The sequence below is a fragment of the Camelus dromedarius genome, chromosome 27 (assembly GCF_036321535.1).
Source record: "Camelus dromedarius isolate mCamDro1 chromosome 27, mCamDro1.pat, whole genome shotgun sequence".
Taxonomy (NCBI): domain Eukaryota; kingdom Metazoa; phylum Chordata; class Mammalia; order Artiodactyla; family Camelidae; genus Camelus; species Camelus dromedarius.
The window spans coordinates 25863197-25887245 of NC_087462.1; the positions used below are offsets into that span (position 1 = coordinate 25863197).

The 24049-nt window shown below is 38.2% G+C and overlaps 2 protein-coding genes across 6 annotated transcripts in view; one reads left to right on the forward strand and one right to left on the reverse strand.

Annotated features, from left to right (window-relative positions):
• Nucleotides 1–21311, reverse strand: part of LOC116151588 (Fanconi anemia group B protein-like) — a 57659-nt gene extending 36348 nt beyond the window's left edge. The window contains exons 1-6 of the mRNA XM_064480194.1: nt 21025–21311; nt 13373–14393; nt 8661–8813; nt 7809–7901; nt 2581–2709; nt 134–300 (exon numbers count right to left, since the gene is read on the reverse strand). Of these exons, the coding sequence (XP_064336264.1) occupies nt 134–300; nt 2581–2709; nt 7809–7901; nt 8661–8813; nt 13373–14302 (1472 nt within the window). The 5' untranslated portion in view covers nt 14303–14393; nt 21025–21311. The remainder of the gene's footprint in view (nt 1–133; nt 301–2580; nt 2710–7808; nt 7902–8660; nt 8814–13372; nt 14394–21024) is intronic.
• Nucleotides 21312–21448: 137 nt separating this feature from the next.
• LOC105106732 (uncharacterized) overlaps nt 21449–24049 on the forward strand; it is a 105013-nt gene continuing 102412 nt past the window's right edge. For all 5 annotated transcript variants that reach the window (XR_010378139.1, XR_010378140.1, XM_064480195.1 and 2 more), the window contains exons 1-2: nt 21449–21601; nt 21760–21829. Coding sequence is in view for 3 of the 5 variants with exons in the window: in XM_064480195.1 (XP_064336265.1) it covers nt 21593–21601; nt 21760–21829 (79 nt within the window). In the remaining 2 variants the exon portion in view is untranslated. The remainder of the gene's footprint in view (nt 21602–21759; nt 21830–24049) is intronic.

Here is a 24049-nt window from a genome sequence, read left to right on the forward strand (position 1 = left end):
TCATGTGTTTCTGTTTCTATTTAATATGGCTACCAGAACAGTGAAGGTTACTTATGGGGCATGCATTATACTTCTGTTGGCCAGTGCTATTCCAGGGCATCAAGATGATGTTAGCATGTTAGAATTTACTTACAGCTTCAAAGAAGATGTGGTTTTCACTCCAACAACCAAGCTATCTTCTATTACACGATACCATATCTTCTCTACTAGCTGTTCTGGATCTTGAAAATTGCCTGATAACTTTTCATCAAAGGTATTGGCAGGATTTTCTTCTTTACCACAAAGAGTAACAAGACATTCCTTATAGAAAAATATGTTTAAATAACTGATTACAAAAAAAAAAACCTGCCAAATGTAGCAAGACTAAAAACATAACGTAAAGCAGCTTTAGGCTAGGCATTATGGCAGACATATTTTAAAATACATTAACATCTACAATATATACAATAGATTATACATAATTCACTAAAATAAAATTTATAAAACATATAATTAACTATGACTCAGATCATGAAGCACAACCTGATTGTAAAGAAGGCTCTGAGTATCCAACACAGAGACAGCGGGGATGGAAACCTGAAGTCAAGTCCACTTTGAGAAATAATCTGACAATATGTGCCCAAGGCATGCTGAAAACAATCCAGTCTTTGTCAGTGACTTAAACTAAACTTAATAACTGTAAATTTTTGTATGAATAACATTGATTAAACTATCTTTGGACTGCTGATCAATTACAGCTAAAATTTTTTTCTTTAAGTCCAGGCCATACTCATTCATTTCCACGCACATGGATTTGTAATACAAATGAAAATAGGAGAAATAGTGATAACTAATAATACACGACACTTATTAAATGTTTACTATATGTCAGGCATTGTTCTAAATGCCATTCACATATCCATTTGTTTAACCATCTCAATAACCCTAATGCCCTAGGTCAGTAGTATTATTTTCTACATTTTCCAGGTAAGGAAAACTGAGGCACAGGGAGGTTAAGTACCTCACCCTCGGACGCCCAGTGAGCAACAGGCAGACCTGGGATCTGAACCAAAGCCAATTGGTTCCAGAGCCCATGATCTATATTAACCATTTCTCTATACTCCTCCTTTATGTGGTAATTACTGAAAAAAAATATGAGTACTTGTACTATAGTGAACTCAACAAGTTCCTAGGAATCTGATGCTTCTGCCAGTAGCTGTGAGATTTGAGGCCGACTATTCACCTAAAACCTGCAGAAATTTTTATTAGCTGCCAGAATTGCTTTTAAAGTTAAGAATGTAAAGGGCCTAAAATGGTGCCTTGCACATACTGGTTTCAATGCAGTAAGTTCTAACATTTCTTCCCCTTTTCTAATACTGGTAAAATCGCTGGGGTCAAGTAGGGAAGAGAAATGGGAAGACTTTAAATAATGACTTTCAACAATGACTTGCATGACGTTTCCCAGGAGATTAGAACAGTAATACAGGAATGCAACATGATGTGCTCTTGTCTTACATTAACGGAATCATACTTTGGGGTGAAATCCTCATATTGCTAAGGCTGAAATACAGACACAAGGCATAGACTATTACAAGAATGGTAAATCTTAGAGTCAGTGACTTGAGGGAATAAAATGCAACATCAAATTTCTCTATGTCCAGCTTTTCCTGATTTATTTGAATTTTGGTATGCTGTCTTTTTCTGTATGGAACTAATGGGCATAAATACTGTTTGTTATGAAGTCAAAGAAGTTTTTGCTAACTTTCTACATTACCATACTGGCATAAGGAACTGCAAGGTACCTGAAGAGGTTCTTATGATGGTCAACCACCAAACAAAACAAGAGGAAAATTATAAAAAGCATATGTAAGGACTAAAAAAGCACAGCAACTTAGGGACATTAACTAGAGTAATAAATATCCTTAGAAATGAACCATGCAACAGACTAAAAGAACAATTATTATATTAGTGATGAAATTATGGCACCATTAAAACAAGGTTAAATAATATTCAACATATTCTGTTTCAGAAGTCAGAAAACATAGTCACCCCTTGAACAACACAACTTTAAACTGTATGGTCCACTTATATGTGGATTTTTTCAAGAGTAAATACTTCAGTACTACACGATCCACAGTTCGTTGAATCTGCGGATGGGGAACTGGAGATACAGAGGGCTAAGTATAAAGTTATTCATGGATTTTCAACTGTGTGGAGGGTTGGCACCCCTCACCCCCATGTTGTCCATGGATTAACTGTAATCCACCCATGAGTAATTTCTATCTAAACCACACAAATAAAAAAGTTTAATAGTTAAATCTTTTTTAAACAAAAAGGACTTGTTTCCCAAGGTTACTGATAACTGAGATTTTAATATCCCACAGAATAAGAATAATTGCAAACTGGTAAAACACTGGCTTCTTAACCAAATAGTTTTCAATGCCACAGAAGCCCACCCACCATTATAATCCTGCCACCCTGCTTCTTGATCCATTGAGCAGGATTGTCTAATATATTCCAACATTCCAATTTAAATATCACTTCAGTATCTTGTAGATTTCCAATTCATAAAATGATGAAATGTCACATGATTAATTTTACCTCGTCTGTACTTGACGCACTATCATCTTTCCCTTGAAACAGGTTCATTAAAGCTTTGTAAGATTTTGAAATAATTTTTTCCTTAAGCAAGAGATGCTGCTGAAATTCGTGAATAGAAATGAAACCAACCTGTAAAGGATAAAGAAGAATCACCGCCAGAGACATAAATTTCAAATGAAACCCAATATACCATTAATTCACTAAGTATTTTCTCCAAACTTGCTTATTAATTCATTTTCTGTAGAAAAGCAAAGACTACTTCTCAGAGCAAAACTGTTTTAATTATAAATTTTAAGTCTCTAATTACAAAGGAAAATAACAGCAAATAATTACAATAGTTTATGGATCAAATTGAGAGAATGCCAATGTATTTGCATCTGTTTCCCTACTGAGTTAAGTAATGAATCAATATGAATATGAATGAGTCTAATCAATATGAATAAAAGTCAAGGCCTACAAGCATTCCTGCCCCAACAAGAAAACTGATTTTCTTGTTGAAATAACTCTGCTTCAAAAAGCAGAAGGTACCATTATGAATAGAAATGCTCACTTTTGATTTGATACTCCTTGAAATCCTTTGTTCATATAACCTTTATAGTAAAATTTTAAAGATAACACATAACAGATCCAAAATTGTCACAAGTTTATCTTGTGCTAATAAACTCAGGGCTGGGGTCAACTCTTAATCACTGGGTGGCGGGGGGACTGGCTCTGAACTGGGCAAAGGGCAAATGGCTCCTTTTATTGTAGCAGGTAAACAAATTTCAGTACGAAGGATGAAACATTCATGAAATATATTTTGCTCCTGAAAATTTAAAAAGAGTTGCATCATTGAGCTACTAGAAACCATTTCACTTCACATGGATATCTGAGACTGTTTAAGTATTAATTCAGCTTTTAATATAACATGTTTTTCGAGACTGAAAAAACAAAATGCATCCTGTATTTTGTCTTTCTTTTAAATTACATTTTAAGGCAGGTACATTCTTTTTCTTTTTATCAATGAATTATCAGTTGGAGAGTGAAGACTGAGTTCAATCTTACCTCGTTGCACAAGGTATGTAAAGCGTCTAGCTAATACTTTAAAACCACATCTGACCTAGTTCTGTGGGCACCACATCATTCACACTCCATCACTCACTGGCTGAGTGATTCAGGACTGAGGGGATGGGAGATGGACCTGTCTGAGGAGGAGGGCCAAACCTGAGGCTGCTGGAGGGGCAGGGAGTGGAAGACAGGGCTGTGGACAGACTGACAACAAGGCCATGAAATTACGTGTTCTCTCTTCCTTGCTTCCTTCAACTCCAGGAATAAACGCCGAGTCACTAGACTACTTCAATATTTTATGCTATTATAAGTTTCGTTATAAAACTATGAAAATATGCCCATGATAAACCATTTAAACAACATAAAAAGACATCTCACCTTCCCTTCCTAGACCCTCAATCCCATTGGCACAGCCATAAGATTATTTACCTTTCCAGAACTTTTCCATGTATATGTTAAGGAATGCTTTCATTCTCCTCCCCATAAACAAATAAAACCCACCCCAAATCAAATATAGGCGCATACTGCACTGCCTGTCACCAAAACTTGCTTTCTAATTCTTACTGTGATCTCTTGCATACATGCAGAAGAATGCACAAGACAAAAAAAAAAAAAAAAAAACAAGCGTACAGACGAACAGTGAAGTCCACACCCATGTAACCACATCCGAGTCAAAAAAGCAGCCCCTCAGGAGCAGCATGTGGTTCCTCCCCAATCACCAACTTGTCCCCACCGCAGGCAATGCTACCCTGGCCTTTCAAGATGACTTCCTTGCTTGTCCTCATAATGTTACCATCATTATATCAACTTCTAAAGAATATGTTCAGTTTGTGTGTGTGCGTGTTGCTTCTGAGCCTTTCATGAATGGAACTGTTCTGTATGGACTTGGGTTTCAAGTCATCCATCTGTCGTGAGTAGCTACAGCTCACTTGTTTCATTGCTCTATATTATTCCATCAGCTCACTCGACCAGTTGCCCTGTCCAGTATCCCATTGCTACACATCTGGGTTATGCCCAGTTGGGGAGTATTACAAACAATGCTGCTGTGAACATCCCTGTACCTAGGCCCGAGTTTCTCCAGGGTCCCAGTTTCTCCTCATCCCCTCCAACAAGCAGCTGGAGAATAAACGTCACAGGGGAAAGACCAGTGAGCCGAACTCTAGTTTCAGCTCTGCAAGTCACCTAACGTTTCTGGCTCTCCATTTGTTTCCGTATTTGCAAAATCGGGGAGAGGGCAGATTTGTTCAGCTCTAAAAGGCCTTCCGATGCTTAGAAATGTTTGTATCCACACTGAGAGCTAGTGGTAACATGTGGATATTTGAAACAAAATGGACACTCCGCTACCCCTTATTCCGGGCCTGCCCTCAGTTCCTTTCGTATTTTCCTTCTTTGTCTCTGGGCTACCTTCTGGATAATTTTTCTAACAGTCTGGTTTGTTTATTTGTTTCACATCTCTTTAAATCAACTGTTCAACTCATCTGTTGAGTTTTTCCTTTTAATTTCAATGTGCTTCTAGTTTTATGATATTTGGTTATTTTTTGTGTGTGAAAAATTAATCACGATGCTTTGTTTCTTTATGTGCTTATTCTGTGGGTGGCTCATTTTCTTTAAAAAATTACTTCTGAGATCTAGAAGAGGCCTAGGATAAACCTGTGTTTTGAAAGAGGACTCGATGTAGTTTCTGCCAGGTTAGGGCACTCCTGCTTCAGGTTAAGTACAAATGCTCCTAGGGCAAGAGCAGCATCGTGTTGTGCTTCTCTCTCTGGGTTCCAGCCTTTAGGGTTTGGCCTGCTAATTTATTCTTATATTCTCAGCTTTTTGAAGCTTTGAAGATTTTTGAAACCTATTTCAACTCTTATTTTAAGTTGCTTTTATCAGGAGAGTTGATTCAAATACATTAAGTGACATATTACCAGAAGTGGAATTTCTGAAAGTCATGCTTTCATAAATTTAATTGTTTTAGCATCATTTAAAAATCAGTATAAAGAGTTGCCTTATTCTTTTTGACAGCTGCATATTATTCTGTGGCTCATTTATATCATAATTTATTTACCATGCTCCTAATGATGGAAATTAAGATTTTGACTGAATTTTATTTATAAATACTACATAAACATTCCTGTAAAATTAGTTTTGCTTACATGTATGAATATATCCTTAGAACAGATTTCTAGAAGTGAAATTGCAAGAGTAAAAAGATACGTGCAGTTCATATTTTAATAGTTATAACAAGTTCCCTTCTGAGGCGGTCGGCCCACTTTACATATTCAACAATACTGTTTTAGAATGTATATTTATATTAAGAAAATTAATCCTTTGTCACATGTTACAATTTCTTTTTACATAATTTATTTTTTATTTATTTTACTTTGTTCAGAGCACCACAGTTTTAATGTAATCAACCTTCTCCGTTATAGTTCTACATCCATGACGATGTTTTATTTACCTAATGTTCACATTCACATCTACTATGCCTTCAATAAGCATTTAGTGAATTCACTTTAATATTAAAATACTTGCAAAAAAAACTTCTAAAGGGCCTGCAAATCATAAATATTTACTATTTGGCCCTTTACAAAAAACGTTTGCCAGGGATAGAGGAAAAAGATGAATGACAACACAAGGAAACTGACAAATCCATTAGTGTCACTTTTTTAAAAAGGGAGAGAAGGCATTATTCTAGATTAAAAAAACAATGAAACATATAATAATCAAGTGTAAGTGTAAACTCTGATTGGATCCTTAAAAAGGTAGCTATATAAAACATTCTGTGGCAATTGAAGCCATCTGAATATGGACTGAATAGTAAATAAGATTAAGAGATTATTACACTAAATTTCCAAGTACAATAATGGTGTCAGGGTTACACAGGAGAATGTCCCTAGTTTTTAGGAGACTCCTGCTAAAATACTGAGGAGTGAAGTATTACAATATTCGCAACTTTCAAACGGTTCTGCAGAAATGTACATATACATGCACATACACACATAACAGCACAAACAGATACAGCAAATACAATTTTTTAAAAAGTAACAACAGCTGAATCTATGCGGGGACTAGAGATAAGCACTGCACTATTCTCTGAACTTTTCAATATATGCCAAAATGTTTATGAATGAAAAAAGGCAGGTTACATGAGAACATGCATCTTATAATCACATTTCCATGTAAACGTGCATATATTCATTAAAAACATCTACAAGAATATGTAAGGCAAAGTGTTAAAACAGGTTATATCTCAGTAGTGGAATCATAGGTAATTATTAGTTTCTTTTTAATATTTCTTTGCACAGTCTGAGTATTTTACAGGGAATGCTCATTACCTTCATACATTAGGAAAAAATCAAAAACTTTAAAAGAGAGCTTTGTATGGAAAACTTAAAAGTAAACTGTTAATCTTTGGAACATGTCACAATTCATCATATTTGCTGCTCCTTTACAAGAGTAATGGTATACTGATCCTAAAAACTAGGAGTCAAAAGTCAGCTTCTTATATGCTATCTTATGAGGCTTACTAAATTTATACAATCTTACTACAAAAAGGAATCATTTTCAGATGGTATATTTATAAGAAATGTCATAATAGTTTTTACAGAGGTACCAGAAAAGTTAATAGATCCTTTGAAATACAAGTTTCCCCACCATCTGAAAGTAGAACACGCCTATGAAACCTTTTGTAATCCATTATGAAATGATGTAAAGCGAAAAAGCAATTACCTTAGGACACTCTTGCTAAGGGATGCACAGAATAAATGGAGATAAGGCACAGATGCTCACAGACACAGGTCAAAGCTATGGCGGCTGGATGCTGAGATGCTGAGTGCAGTTCCCAGGAAGGAGCTGGGTGGGGCCGCTCTCGCTGCTCGGGATGCGCGCTGCCTCTCTAACAGCTCCTTGCAAAGCAAATCACTTTTTGCCTTTTTTCCTAAAAGCAAAACTCCTCCTCCGGTTTCTTTCAGTTAGCAAGAACAGGTGCTAATGCAGATCTTTCGTAAAAGCTAAGTGGCAGAAAGCAAAGTGGCCGTAAAGCGAACTTCCAAAAAGCGGGGGATACCTGTACCACTTCTTTCCCCCTCAATCAGTGAGTTGTTTATACTTTAAGCTCTTTAAATGTTCAATCCTTCATTTAGAATAGCACTAATCCAAAAAGGCAAAAGCAAAAAGCAAACATAGACACTAACTTTCAATCTTCTTTCCAGAGGTGGAATCACCAAATAACAATTCGCTTGCTTCTCATCAAGTAAATCATCTTCATTGCAATCCAAAGTTTCACTCTAATAAATAAAACAATACATTATAACTGAAATTTAGAAATAAACTGAAATTTCTTAAGATTAAGAAAATATAATACAAAACACAATACAAGTTTATCCAAAAGGCGGTGTGCCACAATACACTGTTATATAAAAGATACATATTTTCCCCATCATCTTCTTGTAAATGGGAAAATAGAAACTATTATTACCACTATTACCACCCACCTAAAGTTTGCATACTGATTCAAAAAGTATCAGCTTACTAGGTGTTTATAAAATTCCGTAACTAGAGAAAATAAGAATTATACTCATTTTAATAACGCAAGAAAAGCCCTGAGGCTCAGAGATATTTTATATAGATATGAAACTTACAGGGTAGTATTTCCCTTATGCTCAAGATCTTAAAATATCATGAACTGTTACTTTTTTTAATAAAGCAGTTTCACTTCACTGTATTCCTTAATTAATCCAATATTATGTTTATTGGTATAAAATGTGCCTTTTGGAAGCAAAGATAATTTACAGTATTATTGTCACTTGAGTGAACACCAGATATATTATGTTCCAAATTTATATCAAAAGGAGTCAATTTGTAAAACATTTGTTGAAAGGAGAGTCATATTATTTAGAAGATTCAATGTATGTATTTTCAAAGTTCAACAAGTTTACTTTTAAGTATGAAATCAAAAATATTGAAAGGGTAGGTCAAAAGCTTTGAAGTGCTCAAATTTTCTAAAATGTTCTTAAAGTAATGTATAAAAAGTACACGGAACTTACTGAATAGTTTAAGTTGTCAAGGTTCGTTATTTTAAAAGAACTCAGGCAATCTGAATTCAAGGAGTCCCTGAAAAGTAGCAGTACTTGTTCAGTTCCAACTCCAAGAAAGTCATCTATCAGTACTGAGCTAATTTGCTCCCACTTAGCAGCAACCTGAAAGAGAGTGGTAAAGAAGGAATAAAGGAAGAAAAAAAGTCAGATGTAAAATAAGCTAAATCCTTTTGTTGCATGTAGTTCTAATTTGTCATCTTCAATCTTACAAACAAGTAATGAAAATGTTACTGCAAACACTAAAAACTAAAATAAAATACAGATATTGGGGGATCAGAAAACATAAGGAGTCATAAATTTATAAATAGCAAGGTAATTAAACTTAATATTTTATCAACATTTGTCCAGGGATTGTCATGTTCCTGATTTCTTTATTAAAATTTTATTATAACTTATAAATTCTAACACTTCTTATGACTAGCTCTAGTGAAGATTCTTTCTCTAACGGGTTAATTTAAGGACGACCCTCATTCCCATAATCCTTAGTGGATGTATGTTTATGATCAAACCAATTACACAAGGTATTCAGTTACTTTAGATAGTCAGAAGGTACTAGCAAACACTTTAAGAGCTCTTAAAGCAGAATAACCTTTAAGGGTCCATAGGAAATTAATTTATACCCTAAACTCTTATAGGAGAGAACATAGCCATTATCAAGGGCACAGCAGGGGAGCGATCTTAAAACAGTGGGGCACCTAGAACTGTCCTAGCCTAATGGAATGACTTGATAAGCTTATACCAGAACGCAAGACCCCACGTTTTAAACAGAAGACAACTTCTTAAAGGTCCATAAAGCTGAAAGCTTCCAGACTAGTCCCCTAGAAAATTAACACCATGGGGGGCAGATACCCTTTCTCCATCAGGCAGAAAAGCTGAAACTCCCACTCAGACCCCTAGGAGCACAGGTACATCATCCTCTAGATGATAGACGGCGGCCTGCATTAAAGCACAAATGTGAGACTCTTCAAGTCTATGTGATCAAATGCCAGACTTTCCCCTATAAGGTTAATTCCAAAGCAGTGACTTACGCAGGAAGAAAGCTTATTTGTAAACCCATATCCTCCCTTCCTCCCACCACTCACCCCTGAGTATTGTGGAGTATGATAAACTATGCGAAGAAACATTGGTAGGAATATGCTCAGCACACAAACACCATAGAGCTGTGCGCTGAGGCACGCACACACACTCACAACCTATAGCTCTAGAATAGCACTGTCCAAAAGAAATTAGAGGTGAGCCACAAGTGCAAGGCACATATATAATTTTAAAATTTCCAGTAGCCAATAATAAGAAGATTCTCTAGTAGCATTAAAAAAAAAAAGGTGAAACTGATTTTATGCTAGTTAATCTATATAAAACATCATCATTTCAATTCAATATAACCAACAAAAATTAATAAGATATTTCACTCCCATCTTTTACTAAGCCTTTGAAATCTGGTGTGTATTTGACATGGCTAGCACATTCTAATTCAGACTAGCTACACACACTTATGGTCACCAGAGGGGAAAGGGGGTGGGGAAGGATAAATTGGCGGTTTAGGATTTGTAGATAAAAACTACTATATATAAAATAAACAACAAGGTCCTACTGTATAGCACAGGGAACTATATTCAATATCTTGTAGTAGCCTATAATGAAAAGAATATGAAAAGGAATATATGTATAAAACACTGAGTTACAATGCTGTACACCAGAAATTAACACAACATTGTAAATCAACTATACTCCAATAAAAAAACAAAAGCAGACTAGCCACACACATTTCAAATGTTGCATAACTGTATGGGGCTAGTGACTGTCTCAGACATCACACATTTAGAACATGTGAGCCTCTTTCGATCTACAACACACCAGTATCTATTTCAGATATACCTGACAATGATCTCGATTTTGAAATCCATGCTATACAGATTCTTGTCAAAACTTGCAGAGACAACTTCTACTCAAAAGCGAAAGCCTAAGAGAAAAGCTAATTGTGTGTTTCTCTATACTCAGCTCTGTTTCAAGTCCTATCACTGGGTTAAACATTACATGGAGGGCCTTGATGAAGGGCTGATCTGAGAACCCACTAACCTTGATTTTCATTATTTATTCTAATCTGTGCTTGTTTGGATTTCGCCTACTATTGTTAGCTGCCTTCACTCCTGTTTGGAATGACGTCGTTAAAGGATGGAGGGATGAGTCCATAGCTAACCCGACGGAAGAGGGCTTCTGTGGTTTTCTCCCATTCTGGGGCAAAACTGCTCAAAGGCACCATTTTATTAGTCAGTAACATATTCATTTTATTAATTATTCAAAACCTCTTAAAGTACCACAAACAGTAAATTCCTCTCACTGCACGATGTTAGAAGTAATTTTCCCCTTGAGAGTGTGTTCCATTCACCTGTAAACTTCCTGTATTTATTTTTTTGTCTTAACTGCTAAAAATGCAGTATATTTGCTCGAATGCAGTTATTTCCCTTTATCCAGGTTTTCTGACATGGTTATTTCCCTCTCCCCTTTTATTTGTAGATTCTTAGCCTTTATTTCTGTTTCTAAAGCAATTGAATATTTCACCCTAAGCTGTATCTAATGTCTTTAAAGTACGTGTGTATAAGTGCAACACCAAGTCAGGGGCAGGAGCTGTAAAACTCCCAGAGTGGCAAGGTTACTAAGGCAATTCAGAAGCACTTAACTTGTAGGTAGCAGGGTGCAATTCCAGAGCATTCAATACCAGGCACTGAGGACAGTTAGAAGTATAGAATCCCCAAAGAGGTAGCTTAAGGTGTACGTCAGTAGAAACTCAGGTAAGTAATTTACGGAAAGGACGGTGGTCCACTGTAGAGAAAGAACCCTGGAACACAATTTCAAGGCAGGGAGGCCACCAGCTACAGGCCCATTTACAGGGAGTGACATGGTCTCCTGCTCTGGGGCATGTGTTAGTGGCAGAGCTCTACAGGGTCCAAGCAGCGGACCCATTTCAAGTGAGTGAGGACTATATTCCACTGAATGAATGAGGCACAAAATTCCTGTTCTTTATCCAGGTGAAGAGGGGACCTTGGATGGGCACCACTCACTGATGATGGCCTTAGCCCTGGTCCAATACAATAATAGCTACCGCTTACTTAGCTTCTCCTGTGTGCCAGGCGCTGGGCAAGTCACTTCACAGTGTCACTTTGTTTAATTCTCCCTTCTCAGCAGGATGACCCCAATTTCATACACACAGAAAATGAGTTCACCAAAAGTAAATTCATTCCTTAAGGTAACAGCAGCATGTTGCTCAGTTGGGATTTGAAACCCAGGTTAAGTGTGTCCTTTCCATTACCCTGACCCCAATAAGGATTACAGGCTGTATGAGATGCTTCCCTCTCCGCCATTTCTTCAAAAGAAAGGAAGAGAAAAAGACAGAAAATATTGCTTTCCCAAAAAACCTTGAAGTAAAAGTGTAACGCGCTTTTTAAAAGATTACTTGCTAAATAAAATAGGATAGTTTTCAAATTATTTTCCTTTTGAGAATTTAAGTCCTCTATGAGTTATAGAGATCAAATATGGTTACATAATCCCTAGTAACATAAAGGTAATTTACAAGGCAAAGACTGATAAAACACAATTTCAACCTAACATTTCCACACACAAACATAATTCACATAAGAAAATGCCTTTTGAGCTTTCTAAAACATTTATCAATATTCCACATCAAGGTGATAATACAGTGATAGAAATCTGAATTGAGCTTCTAAGTGAGCTAAATGGCCAGGGCACACACAAAGTAAGGCAGTATCTGTTTTTTTCCCAAAGTAATACAAGAACTTAAAAAATTGTATAATGTACTAAAAAACTACTTTTGGAAGATCATGAATTATCAACACTTCACATCACATAACTGATTGTACTGACAGACATCTTAAGCCAGGAGGACGCAATGTTAACAAAACATCAGGGTTGGAGAAATATTATTGGAGACGCTCAGTTAGTCTTCCAATTTCCTTTTCATTTTCTGTACCTTTTTACGTGTTACTGAACGCTTATTACCAGTCACTATTTTGAAGCAGTTTCCAAACCTTACATTAAAAGATACGACTATATGTAGATAAAATGTGAATGCCTGCTTAAAGGACAACTCTTGAGTTTCAAAATACAACGTAATGAAATTCTCTAAGCAACAGTTTTTAGAAAAATTAACACATCACTTTTCTCCAGAGAACAATTATTTGTCTCTAAAGGGACAATGACAGTTTTCAAGGAATTCCTCTAGATTTCATTTTAAGTTTAAAAAGATCATTACCTACTTTTAAAAAGTTGAAAAACTCATTTGAGTTTTCTAGGAAGGCTCATCTTATTCTAAGTAAAAATACACATCTAACTACCATCACGCTAATAAAAATTAGAAATAGTTACAGTAAAAGACAAGTAAATATATAATAACTGTAGTTATATATTTATGTATTTCAAAAAAACTCAAGGGTTTTATGACTCAAAATGGTAAGGCAAAACCTTCAGCAAATAGTATTCAGATAATTTTGAGAAAAAAGAATGATGTAACGTATGATTTTCTTTTAAACGCAGCACTAAAAATCGATTTGGATAATAAGGCTCCACGACGAATCCTATGAAGCACTGGGATGCTTAGTAGGTCTAAGACTACACCAATTGAACGATTATGACAATCAGTACCATACCTGAAAGTTCTTTTCCCAAACAGCACAAGCATCATTGGACCGAAAGGATACGACAAAAAGGAGGTCTCCACCTGAATCCATCAGGTGAACTGCACAAGGATCTCCAAATGGAAGCTGGCACACACCTTGAGGAATCCCATTTCGGAATGAAATCAGTTGATTCTTTCGAGTAAGGGCAATCAGAGACATTCTTAATTGGTTGTTGACAATCTCAGCTGCACAGGCGTGCACGCAAGTTATCACACTTCTATAAACAGGAGGGATAATGTACGTATCGCCTATTACTTCTTCCCTTTCGAGGGAGTATACGCAAAAGTGGGTATTCCAAGTTGCATAATCTGATGTTGAAGGCTTTTGGGTGCATCCTTCCTCAGATAAATAACATCTCTTTGGTCCTAATAAAACCATGCCTACATTTTCAATCTCCCCCGCCCACTCAATAGAGGAAAAGTTCATAGACACAGTAATAACTCTGCCAGTTTGGGAAGAGATATAAAAGAATGTATGGACATGTCTCCATAAAACTAAAGGGCCATTAAGGACCCTTACGCTGTCCTTCAACTCATAGCCTAGTCTAAAACTCAAACACTTTTCAAATTTATTGGTACTGTGAAGAAATAGTAGGAAATACTTGAAAATGTTACTTTCTTTATTGCACTGTATCATGATATAAGGTAGATTAACTCCGGTTCTGAAATCTGAAACACAATCGCAACACATCATTTTTAAGTGAGAGTATTCCTCTTTTATGCTGAAGAATCCAGTGGACTTCTGAACAAATACTCCTGTTTCTCTGTCAAACACCATTCTTCTGACATGTAACATGGATATTTTCGCAGGCCCTTTATCTACAGAATTTCCTTCAGACAAACGAAAAACAAGCACTTCCCCGTTGTAGCATAAGAGCCTTTCCTGTTCGTTAAACGACATAGCTTGTTTGCTAGCCAGTCCACAGTGTCAAGTCTGATTTGTATGGGTCCAATTTTCGAATGTCAATCGATTCCAGTTGATGCTTTTAAACCTAAAAATGAAATGAGAGAAACTGCAATCAAATAGGCAGGGCGGAAGAGAAAACACGTGTTTTTGTTGGAGAACTATCACACAGGTAACGATAAACTTGTATTAACATTCCTAAGCTTTTTATGCTAGCTTAACAATGTCACACTATCGCAAACGGAGTCCCAAATATTATTTCTGTACAACTCTTAAAAAAACACAATTTGCAAAGAATGCAAATAACCATACCACGAAAGATAAGTGACTGTATCAATGGCATCTATGAAAAGCTGGAGGTGCTCTACAAAAAGTGACTGCAGATGTTCTTTCTGGCTTAAAGGTTCCAATTCTGTCTGTCAAATCTACCGACCTAACCTGGTTTTCCCCTTTTCTAACCTGTTGCCTCCAACTGGCTGTCCCCCTCTCAGCCTTAACCCCTTTACAACGACAACTCAGCCAGTCAAGGATTCCAAATACATGGTCCCACAGCCCAGGCGTGTGGGTTCCACTTCCCTGAGAAAGGAGTTCGTACAGACTCTATGGCAAAAATGAAAGCCCAGAAAGAAAAACAGGAGCTGCTGTAACATGGCTTTAAAAAATCTCCATAGGAATAACAGAAATAAATCTCGAATCTTCCTTTGCAAAAACAAAGCAGGTTTACATCTTAAGAAAGTCACTATCCTTATTCAAAATAGGAACAAAAACAGAGGATTAGTAATATTACAATGAACACAAGAATTAAATAATAGCTGTCAATTATCCATGCTTCTTATATCCCAGGAACAAAACATGCATTATCTCATTTGATGCTCACAGCTGTTCTTTTAAAGTGAGCATTCTTACCATCCCATCTTTTAAAAGAAAAAACCATATTTTAAACTAGGATCAGAAGAATTTCCAAGGTTACAAAGCTAATCAGCAATGGCACTAGATTTGGAAGAGGGGCCCTCTGACTCCTGAGTCTACACTCTGAACCAGCACACTGTCCTGGCGTGCGCTCCCTTTGAACACTGGTTATGAGAAAGGCAACTTGAGAGAATTAGTTAAGTAGAATACAGAGCAAAGGAACGCCCCCTCCACATGTAAGAAAAAGATGTGGCTCTCGCTTTACTCAGTGGCTATATACGCTGAGTCACCCCTTTACCAGTTACTGACTGCTTAGCAGGTGCTGAGAACTGTGCCCGCTCAGAGCACCTCCCGAATGTCAGGCCTGCCTTTTACTAGATGTGTGCTTTACGGCAAGGTACTTAACCCCTCACACTCACATCTCTGTCATGGGGTGCAGTAGCAGTATCTGCCCTACAAGGTACTGGAATTAACTACTAGAACCCACCTGAAGTGGAACCCGGCACACGCAAAGCACTAATACCGGCTGGCTCAGACCATCACCGTCAAGAGCAGCGGCACGGCCGGCTCGGGCTTACACAGCATCTAACCGTAGAAACCTCAGAATAGGCACGCACTTAAGTTTGCGAAGGCTAAAAGGTCTCTCGTCACTATGTGTGACCCTCATATTCTCTCTCTTCTCCTATTTGTGGATCATTTACACCAGGAAACTCAACCACTTCAGAAACAAGTAAAAACTAGGTCATTTACAAGTAAGAAATACTGTTTTTCTTTTTTGAATGAGAAGCAAACTCAAAAGGCTTAGGGTTTATTCTTTTATTATAAAAATCTACCAATTGTCCAACTAGAGAAAAGTATCACTGAACCATCATCTATAAATTTAACTTAATGTAGCTTGCATTTTATTGAAATAACTTGAGTTAGAGGCAATTCTACTTAAAAGCAGACTAGATTACTCAGCATCTACGTGGAAATGGGAGATGCTGTACCTTATTGTCTAACCTCCAAATACATCACTTGTAGGTTTCAAATACGCTCACTAATTCTTTGAAACTCCTTCCATCAAGAAGTGGCACTTAATTCTCCTCTCCCTGAGTGAGGCCTGGTCATTACGACTCACTTCTAGCCAAGAGATTACAGCAGAAGATTGGGTCACAGAATATGGTGGCTTCCTCGTTGACTTCTTCCTTGGATCACTTGCACTGGAAAAAAAACCACCCACTGTATCATTAAGACACACAGGCAGCCCCATGGAGATGTACACACGGCAAGGAACTGTGGCTTCCTGCCAACAGCCAGCAAGGGACTGGGGCCTTTTGCCAAGAGCCATGTGAGTGGGCCTTCTTGGGATCACACCTTCCAGCTCCAGTCCAGCCTTCCTGAGCCAGAACCACCCAGCTAAGCTGCTCCCAAATTCCCGGTCCTCAGAAATTTGAAGATGATAAATGTTTGTTGTTACGCTGCTGAATTTGGGAGTAATTTGTTATGGAGCAACAGATAAATATATTCCTCTATGGAATTTGTTTTTTTTTTTTTTTTTTTAATCAAACTGACGATCCTGTTTTTGAGAATTTCAAGAAGTAGGACTGAAGTAACTGGAGATACTCTATCCTAATACGAACCAACAGAAGCCAACTGGCTTAGTAGTATATTGGTAGACAATGCATGCAAAGATCTGGGACAACAGGTATCCCAACGTAGTTTCAACTTCATCAGTAAAGAAGATAGGGAAATCAAAGGTGTGGCTTTCACTCATAAAATGACCTTTTACTTTAAAGGAAATAAACGTATTGGTTATATTACATCAAAACATATGAATAATATTTTCTTTATTTCAAATTTCCCACAGACATCTCAGACCTCTTAGAAGACTTCTAAAAACTGTCACTTTTTAGCATTAAATGATATATTCTTCTCTTAGCATTAAAATTACATACCCTCAGGTAAAGATCTAAGAACTCATTGTCTTTCACTACCTACTCACTTAAAAAGGTTTTCAGATTTCTTAATACTAAAACCAACCAAAAATAACTTGTGTCCAGAAAAGGGTTTTGGGATTTTAACACGAGATGTCACAACTAATGTGTAATCAACACAATGTCACACCAAGTGTGACAGGACTAAGGAGGATCTGATTGCTAAAAGATCAGTAGAATCACTCCCTTATTAAATTTTAGAGTATGTACTGCTGCACCTTGATAAAGTTATGAGTTAGGAAAATCAGGCCTCTTACATGCTGCTCTTCTAACGCTATCACCAAGTTCCTAACGTTAGAAATTTCTTTCAGGGGGAGGGTATAGCTCAGTGGTAGAGCGCATGCTTAGCATGCATGAGGTCCCAGGCTCAATCCCCAGTACATCTGTTAAAAAAAAAAAAAAATATATATATATATATACACACACACACAACACACATATATATGTGTGTGTATATATATAAAAACCTCACTACCTATCCCCTTCTAAAAAAAAAAAGTAAAAGTAAAAAAAAAAAAAACTTCTTTCTCCCAACTCTCTGTCCCAATTGCCACTAGTTCAGGCTTTCATCTCTCACTTAGATCGTGGTAAAAAGCCCTTTAATCAGCCTTCCTTACTCTAGTCTCTCTCCCCTCTAATATATCCATCTATTTATGCTACCTCAGTTATTGTTCTAAAACACAAGCTTGATCAGGTAACTGTCCCCTCATTCAAAAGATTTGCATGCACCCACGCCCCCCTCCACCAGCCCCCAACAGATCTCTGATCCATGAACTAGTTACCACCTGGAAACATAGACACTAAATATTGTACATTGAACATATAAATGATGGAGAGATAAAAGGTTGCAAACCACTGCTATAAAGTAGGGCATGGAATTCAAAGGCCTATTATAATCTTAATTCAACATACTTTTAGCATGAGCTCTAGGCAAAAAGAAAACTTATTCTCATGGACTTAGACTCAAAGAGACTGAAAAACATTGTTATACGAAAGGTCACTGCTTTTTATTTTTAAATACCATTGTAAAAATATGCACATTTTCAATATAAGTTATTCTAAATGGACCATCATCAGAGTTCAAAATTAGAAGTTATTAATATTTTAATGTATAAATTTTTTCCTCAAACTTTCTGTAATCTCAAGGCTTACTGAATTCTCATATCTGTGTATATGTTTTATTTTATACTGATGCAACATCTATTTTAAAAGTAAAAGTTCTTAGCATATGTTCGTAAGAAAAACCTTTAAGCCTGTGAAGTAAGTGGTAATTTTCTTTTTTCAGGTAGAAATAATCTGGAAACAAGTGAAACTAAGTTTCAATTCAGAAGTTCTTAAACCAATATTAACAAGCTCTGATTAATCAAATCGGGACACCAGACTTAGCATTCCAGCCTACTAGTCATTTGACTTTTTACTTAGTACTCTTACAACAGTGGCTGCTGGAGTAACAGGTAACTCAAACCAGTTTTACCTTCTGTTGCAGAGCTGGAGGGCGATGGGAGAGAGATTTCGATGCAGATTATTTATAAAATAATATGTAGTTAATTTGAGCTTTTCCTGTTTTTTATTACCACACATCAAAGTTGACTTTATATTTTACACATAAAATGAAAAAAGACGTGAGCGTATACTAGAAAAACAATACATGATAATCTAAATATAATAGTTTGGCAACAAATTATCACCCTTATCCAACCTTCTCTCACAGCCTCCTACCAAATAAACAATGTTCCATTAAATGCTAGTAAATTCATTAGGCATTATAAATTTCAGAACTCTAAATAAACTACAGGAATGGTTCAGGAAGATCCTAAAAGAGCACTATATCATCTGCAGATGAAATCTAAAAAACTCTCTAAGAAACCATATTGATTGCAACCAATGGACAGTGTCTTTGGAATTCTATCTTTGGAATAAAGGTAGAATTAAGACACTTAACTAAAGGAATGTATGTATATATATGTATAACTGGGACATTATGCTGTACACCAGAAACTGACTCATTGTAACTGACTACACACCAATAAAAAAAATTTTTAATTAAAAAATATATCTAACTAAAAAATCCACCTAATAATATTAAACATAATCTCATGAGCATAATACTCATAGGTGTCATTTTTCCAACATATAGGATACTGTTTACCTAAGTAAATTAACTGGGCTACAGAGTGGGTCCACTGTTAAAACTTTTTCTACCTATATAACTAGAAGTCATCTGCTGGGGCCTACCCAGAATCAATCTCCCTTTTTCCTTTCCCAAAAAAGCTTAGGGTACCTGAAGTGTAGAAGAATGTGGGGGAATGGTGATCTACTAAGAGAATTTAAAAAGATTAAATTAAAGGCTCTCTATGCTATACTAAGCACTTCTTTCTCTAAGCAATGATAGACCACTGAAAGATTTCAAAAATAGAAATCACAAGATTGTACTTCTAAATAATAAAGATCCTGTGACAGGGGGAGTGAAGTGAGACTGGAGGCAGAGCCATCAATAGGAAATAATTATGAATACTTAATTAAATCAAAGGGAGATTTTTGGAAGGCAATTTGGCATAAATGGAAATGCATACACCCAGGATTTTTTTTATTTCATTTTGTTTAAAAAATTTTTTTTTGTTTTTCTATTCAGGAATTTCATTTCTAGATACAAACCCAGAGAAATAATCCTACATAATAACGCACAAGGACATTGCTCTAGAGTGTTCACTGTGCTGTTATTTGTAATATTAAATAAAAAGTAAAAACTTTGATGACCACCAATAGAGGAATGAATAAATACAGATGGGATATCATCTTGTAGTTAAAAGGAATGAATTAGATAGATAACATTGTGTCTAGAGTTCAAAAATCGAGTGAAAAAAATAAGTTGCAGAAAAATGTATACTGTAGTACATTATGTATCAAAATCAAAACACATAAAACAGCATTGTATATTTTGTTTACCTTCAATGGCTACATTCTCGGACTGCTTTCTCTGTGCCAGGCACTGTTCTAAGCATTTTGCACTAACTTATTCATTTTTCATGATACCCTTATTAACCCATTTCCATGAGGAAACAGAAGCATGGAGTTTAAGGATCTTCTCTAAGGCCTACAGATAGTAAGCGACAGAGCCAGGTTTCAAACCCAGGCAGCCTGGTCCAAAACAAAAAATGCAAAGATTCTTGCCAAATTCCAATGACTGTTTATTCTGGAGAAGAGGAAGGGTATCAGGGTAGGGGAGTGGAGCCGGAGAGAAACTTTAGCTATATCTGAAATGTTATTACTTCGAAGATGTATTCAAATACTTTTTACACAATGTGTGTATTTCTCTTCATTAAAAAAAAGTAAACATATATTTTAAAAGTTTGGAACAAAAAAATGCTAGCGTCCATCGTGGTTGACTAGGGACCGTGGGAATATGAGAATTGTTCTTTTCTTCTTACAACTTTGTAATTTTTAAGTTGTGACAGCCAAAAATATCTCCAAGCAGTGCCAAATGCCCCCTGGGAGGCAAATTCGCCCCAGCTGTGAACTATCTTAATTAATAAACTGAAAGACGCTTTACATCTTTTTAACTTCATATAACTTTTAAAGATTTCAAATATCTACTCATTGCTAAGTATTTCACACTCCAAGTGGGAAAGATGCTGCAGAGGCAAAGAAAGGTTCAAGCGAAAAATTCCCAGAACATAGTATGAAATCTAGTTATTCCACAGAATGATGGGCACAGGCCCCAGGACGCCCACTTCCTTCCCGCTCTTCCGCAATGAAGGGACCAGGGGAGCCAACCCAGCCCCGCCACCTCCTCGGCGAAAGTCACCTGAGGAGACAAGCCGCCACCGGCCCTACCTCTGCGCGTGGGGTTCCCGAGTACCACAGCCGCCACGTCCCCGACGCCACAAACAGGCGAAGCGTCCGACGACTCCAAACCTCCCGCTCGCGCGCTGCATCTTGGGAGGCCCAGGCCGGAGGCTGCGTCCAGCGCAGAGGAGGCGGAGCCTGCCCAGCTGGCCAGAAGACGGTTGCCAAGGAAGGCTGAAGAGGCGTGGCCTCCGGGGATTGTTGTGAAAGCGAATAGCAGGCGGAGCTCGCACGGGCGGAGCTCCGCGAGGGAAGCGCCCGCGATCCCCCGGCTGGCGGGGGCGGACCCGCAGTGCAGGGGACGTCAGGGGGCGGGGCCCGAACGGGAAGCGACTGGAAAGCTAGGGCGAGGGCCCGGTCCTGCCTCCGGAACCAGGCGGCCGCATCGGATTGGTCGACGCGGCGACGCTTCCGCCCGCCTTCCGTTGTCACGCGACCACCTCTACGTCCCGCCCTTCCCTCTTTACCTCGGGGCCGCCTTGGCTGGTGGTGAGATACCCGGTCTGCAGCTGTGGAAGTGGCGAGTGCAAGCGCAATCACGTCCACGACAGCGACCATGGCAGAGGTGAGGAGCCGACCGCACCGCTGCCGGGCCCCCCAGCCCGGACCCCGAAGCTGCCTCTGAGGCCTGGGGGCCGCGCACTCAGGTGCAGGTGGGCTGGGCTGAGGGGAAGTGAGGTGGTGAGCGTAGTGTTTAAGCGTCCCTTCGTGTCTTCCTTCTAGTATCAAGCCCAGAATAAAGCCAAGCTCATCTCTGACACGCGACGGAGGTTCGAAGCTGAGTATGTGACAGGTGGGTACCGCATTCTCGGTGTTGAGGCAGGTGTGCAGTGAGCGTCCCCAACTTTGCTGGGGTGTTTGCCGGTGTCTCTGTGAAAGGAATTAAGGACCATTTCGATTCTCACGGGGACCGTACCCTCTACGTTTCCAAGGTTTTCCGCTCTATAATGTGGCACGCACACGGCTCCACTTGGACAAGTAACGCGTCCATTGTTTTCTAAGGGTTAATGTAAGTTGGAAATTGGTGTTTCTCACATCTCGAGTTTATAGAACTTGCAGGGACACTTGTTAGGCCCTTGGCACAGGTGATAGTGTCCAGTCCACAGCTCTCCTGCTGACCTTTCACCAGCAACAATCAAGAACATGAACCTGGAAACTGCCTTAATACTATTCACGTCTGCTTAATAGGGGATCCAAATTCCTTGGCTGTTTTGCCTAATTCCACTTCAGAGAACCCAGCCTGCTACCCACGAAGTAGGCTGGAACAAGTTCTTATCTTTTCATCCCACATGGTACTTTGCAAAGTCCTGTGAGTACAGAATTGTTTTGTTGAGTGACCATTCTGTTTCCAGGTGTCACAGATACTTGAGTTGTCCAATATTTAACTGATGGTTGAATTCTTGTACAGTAATTTCGAAAAGCATGCAGGATAATTTATTATAAATAGGGAATAAATAGTCAAACCCTGACCCTGCCACTTAATATCTTGCTTGTGTCTTCTGAGCCCCTGGTTCCATGTCTGTGAAATTCAAAGAATTAGGTTAAGAGGAGTAAATGAAAAAGTATATATCAAACTGTGTAGCATGGGGTTAGCGTCTAGTAGGCTCTCAATGGATATTTTGCCTCAGTAGTCATTGTGGTGACTGTAAAGAGTTCAGGTTCCACATCTTGACTTTAGTGCTCAGCAGAGGTTCCCGGCACCTTTAGACTGCCCGAGATTATATGTCAGTTGATGACCTAGAACAAATAAGGAAATCTGTTCCAAATAACCTGGTCAGTAAATCTTTTCATCCCTCCCTGTCAATTTTCTTCACATCTCATACTTTGTACCAGAGAGTTGCAAAAGCACTTGATTCACTTTTAGCCCAGAGATCTCATTTCTAATAATGTAGCCGGTTCCAGTACAGAAAGGATTGTAACATTACTTTCCATAGAAATGTCACTCATAGCTACATGGTTAATAACATTTTAAGAAATAACCCAGAACTTGACCTAACGAGCTAGTGCTCCCCAATAGTCATTTACTTATGCCCAACAGAAGAGGTAGAATATAGTCATAGAAGTTCAGCAACAGATAAGATCTTAAAGGTCATCTTGGTCCAACCTTCTTGTTTCTACAATGAAGAAAGTAACATCTAGAGAGATTAAATGATTTGCTCAAACTCCATGGTGTTAGTGGCTAGACCTGGGCTGGTGGTCAGGTCTTCTGAATTTCACTGTGGGGATCTTTTGGCAACACCAGTGTGTCTAATTAGATCGTGGCACTCCCCAACTTGAAACCCTTCAGTACCTTTACACTGTGTTTACAATCAAAATCCCAGTTCTTTATGGTGGCCTACAGTGCAAGGCCATGTCTGTCCTAGCTTGTGCCCCCACCCCCCATCCTCATCTGGTCCTGCTCTTGTTGCTTAGTGCAGATTTCACCACTGCCCACAGTAAGAAACATATTCTACATAATCTAGTACACACAGAACTGAAGCACAAGTTCATTAAAGAGTGCTCAGGCTAAAAGCCTGTGACTCCCTGATACAGTGACCCACAAAAGTGACATCACAACCTCCAGACGTGACCCACTGACCCACAGTTTGAAAAATATGACCAGCCCCACTGCTGCTTTTATGTTCTTCAGACGGACTGAGGCTCTTTCCATCTCAGGATCTTTCCCCTTCTCTCTGCCTGGAAGGCTCTTTACAGGTAGTGAGCGTGGCTAGGTTCTTCTTTTCTTTTCCATCTTGGTTTAAATGTATCTGAGAGGCCTTTGCCGATTATTAGACAGCCTCCCCATCTCGCCTCCTTTACAGCTCTTACCATAATCTGTAATTATGTCCTTCATTTGTTGACTTAGTGTTCATCTCCTCCAGTAGAGCACATGAGTCTGGGGCAACCTGTGAGCACTGAGGGCAGGGTCTGACTCACCTCTGTACCTAGCACAGTTCTCACTGCATAGTCCTTGACTGAAAATAGCAATGCTTAAATACACACACATGGAGATGAGTCCCAGGCTGTATTAAGA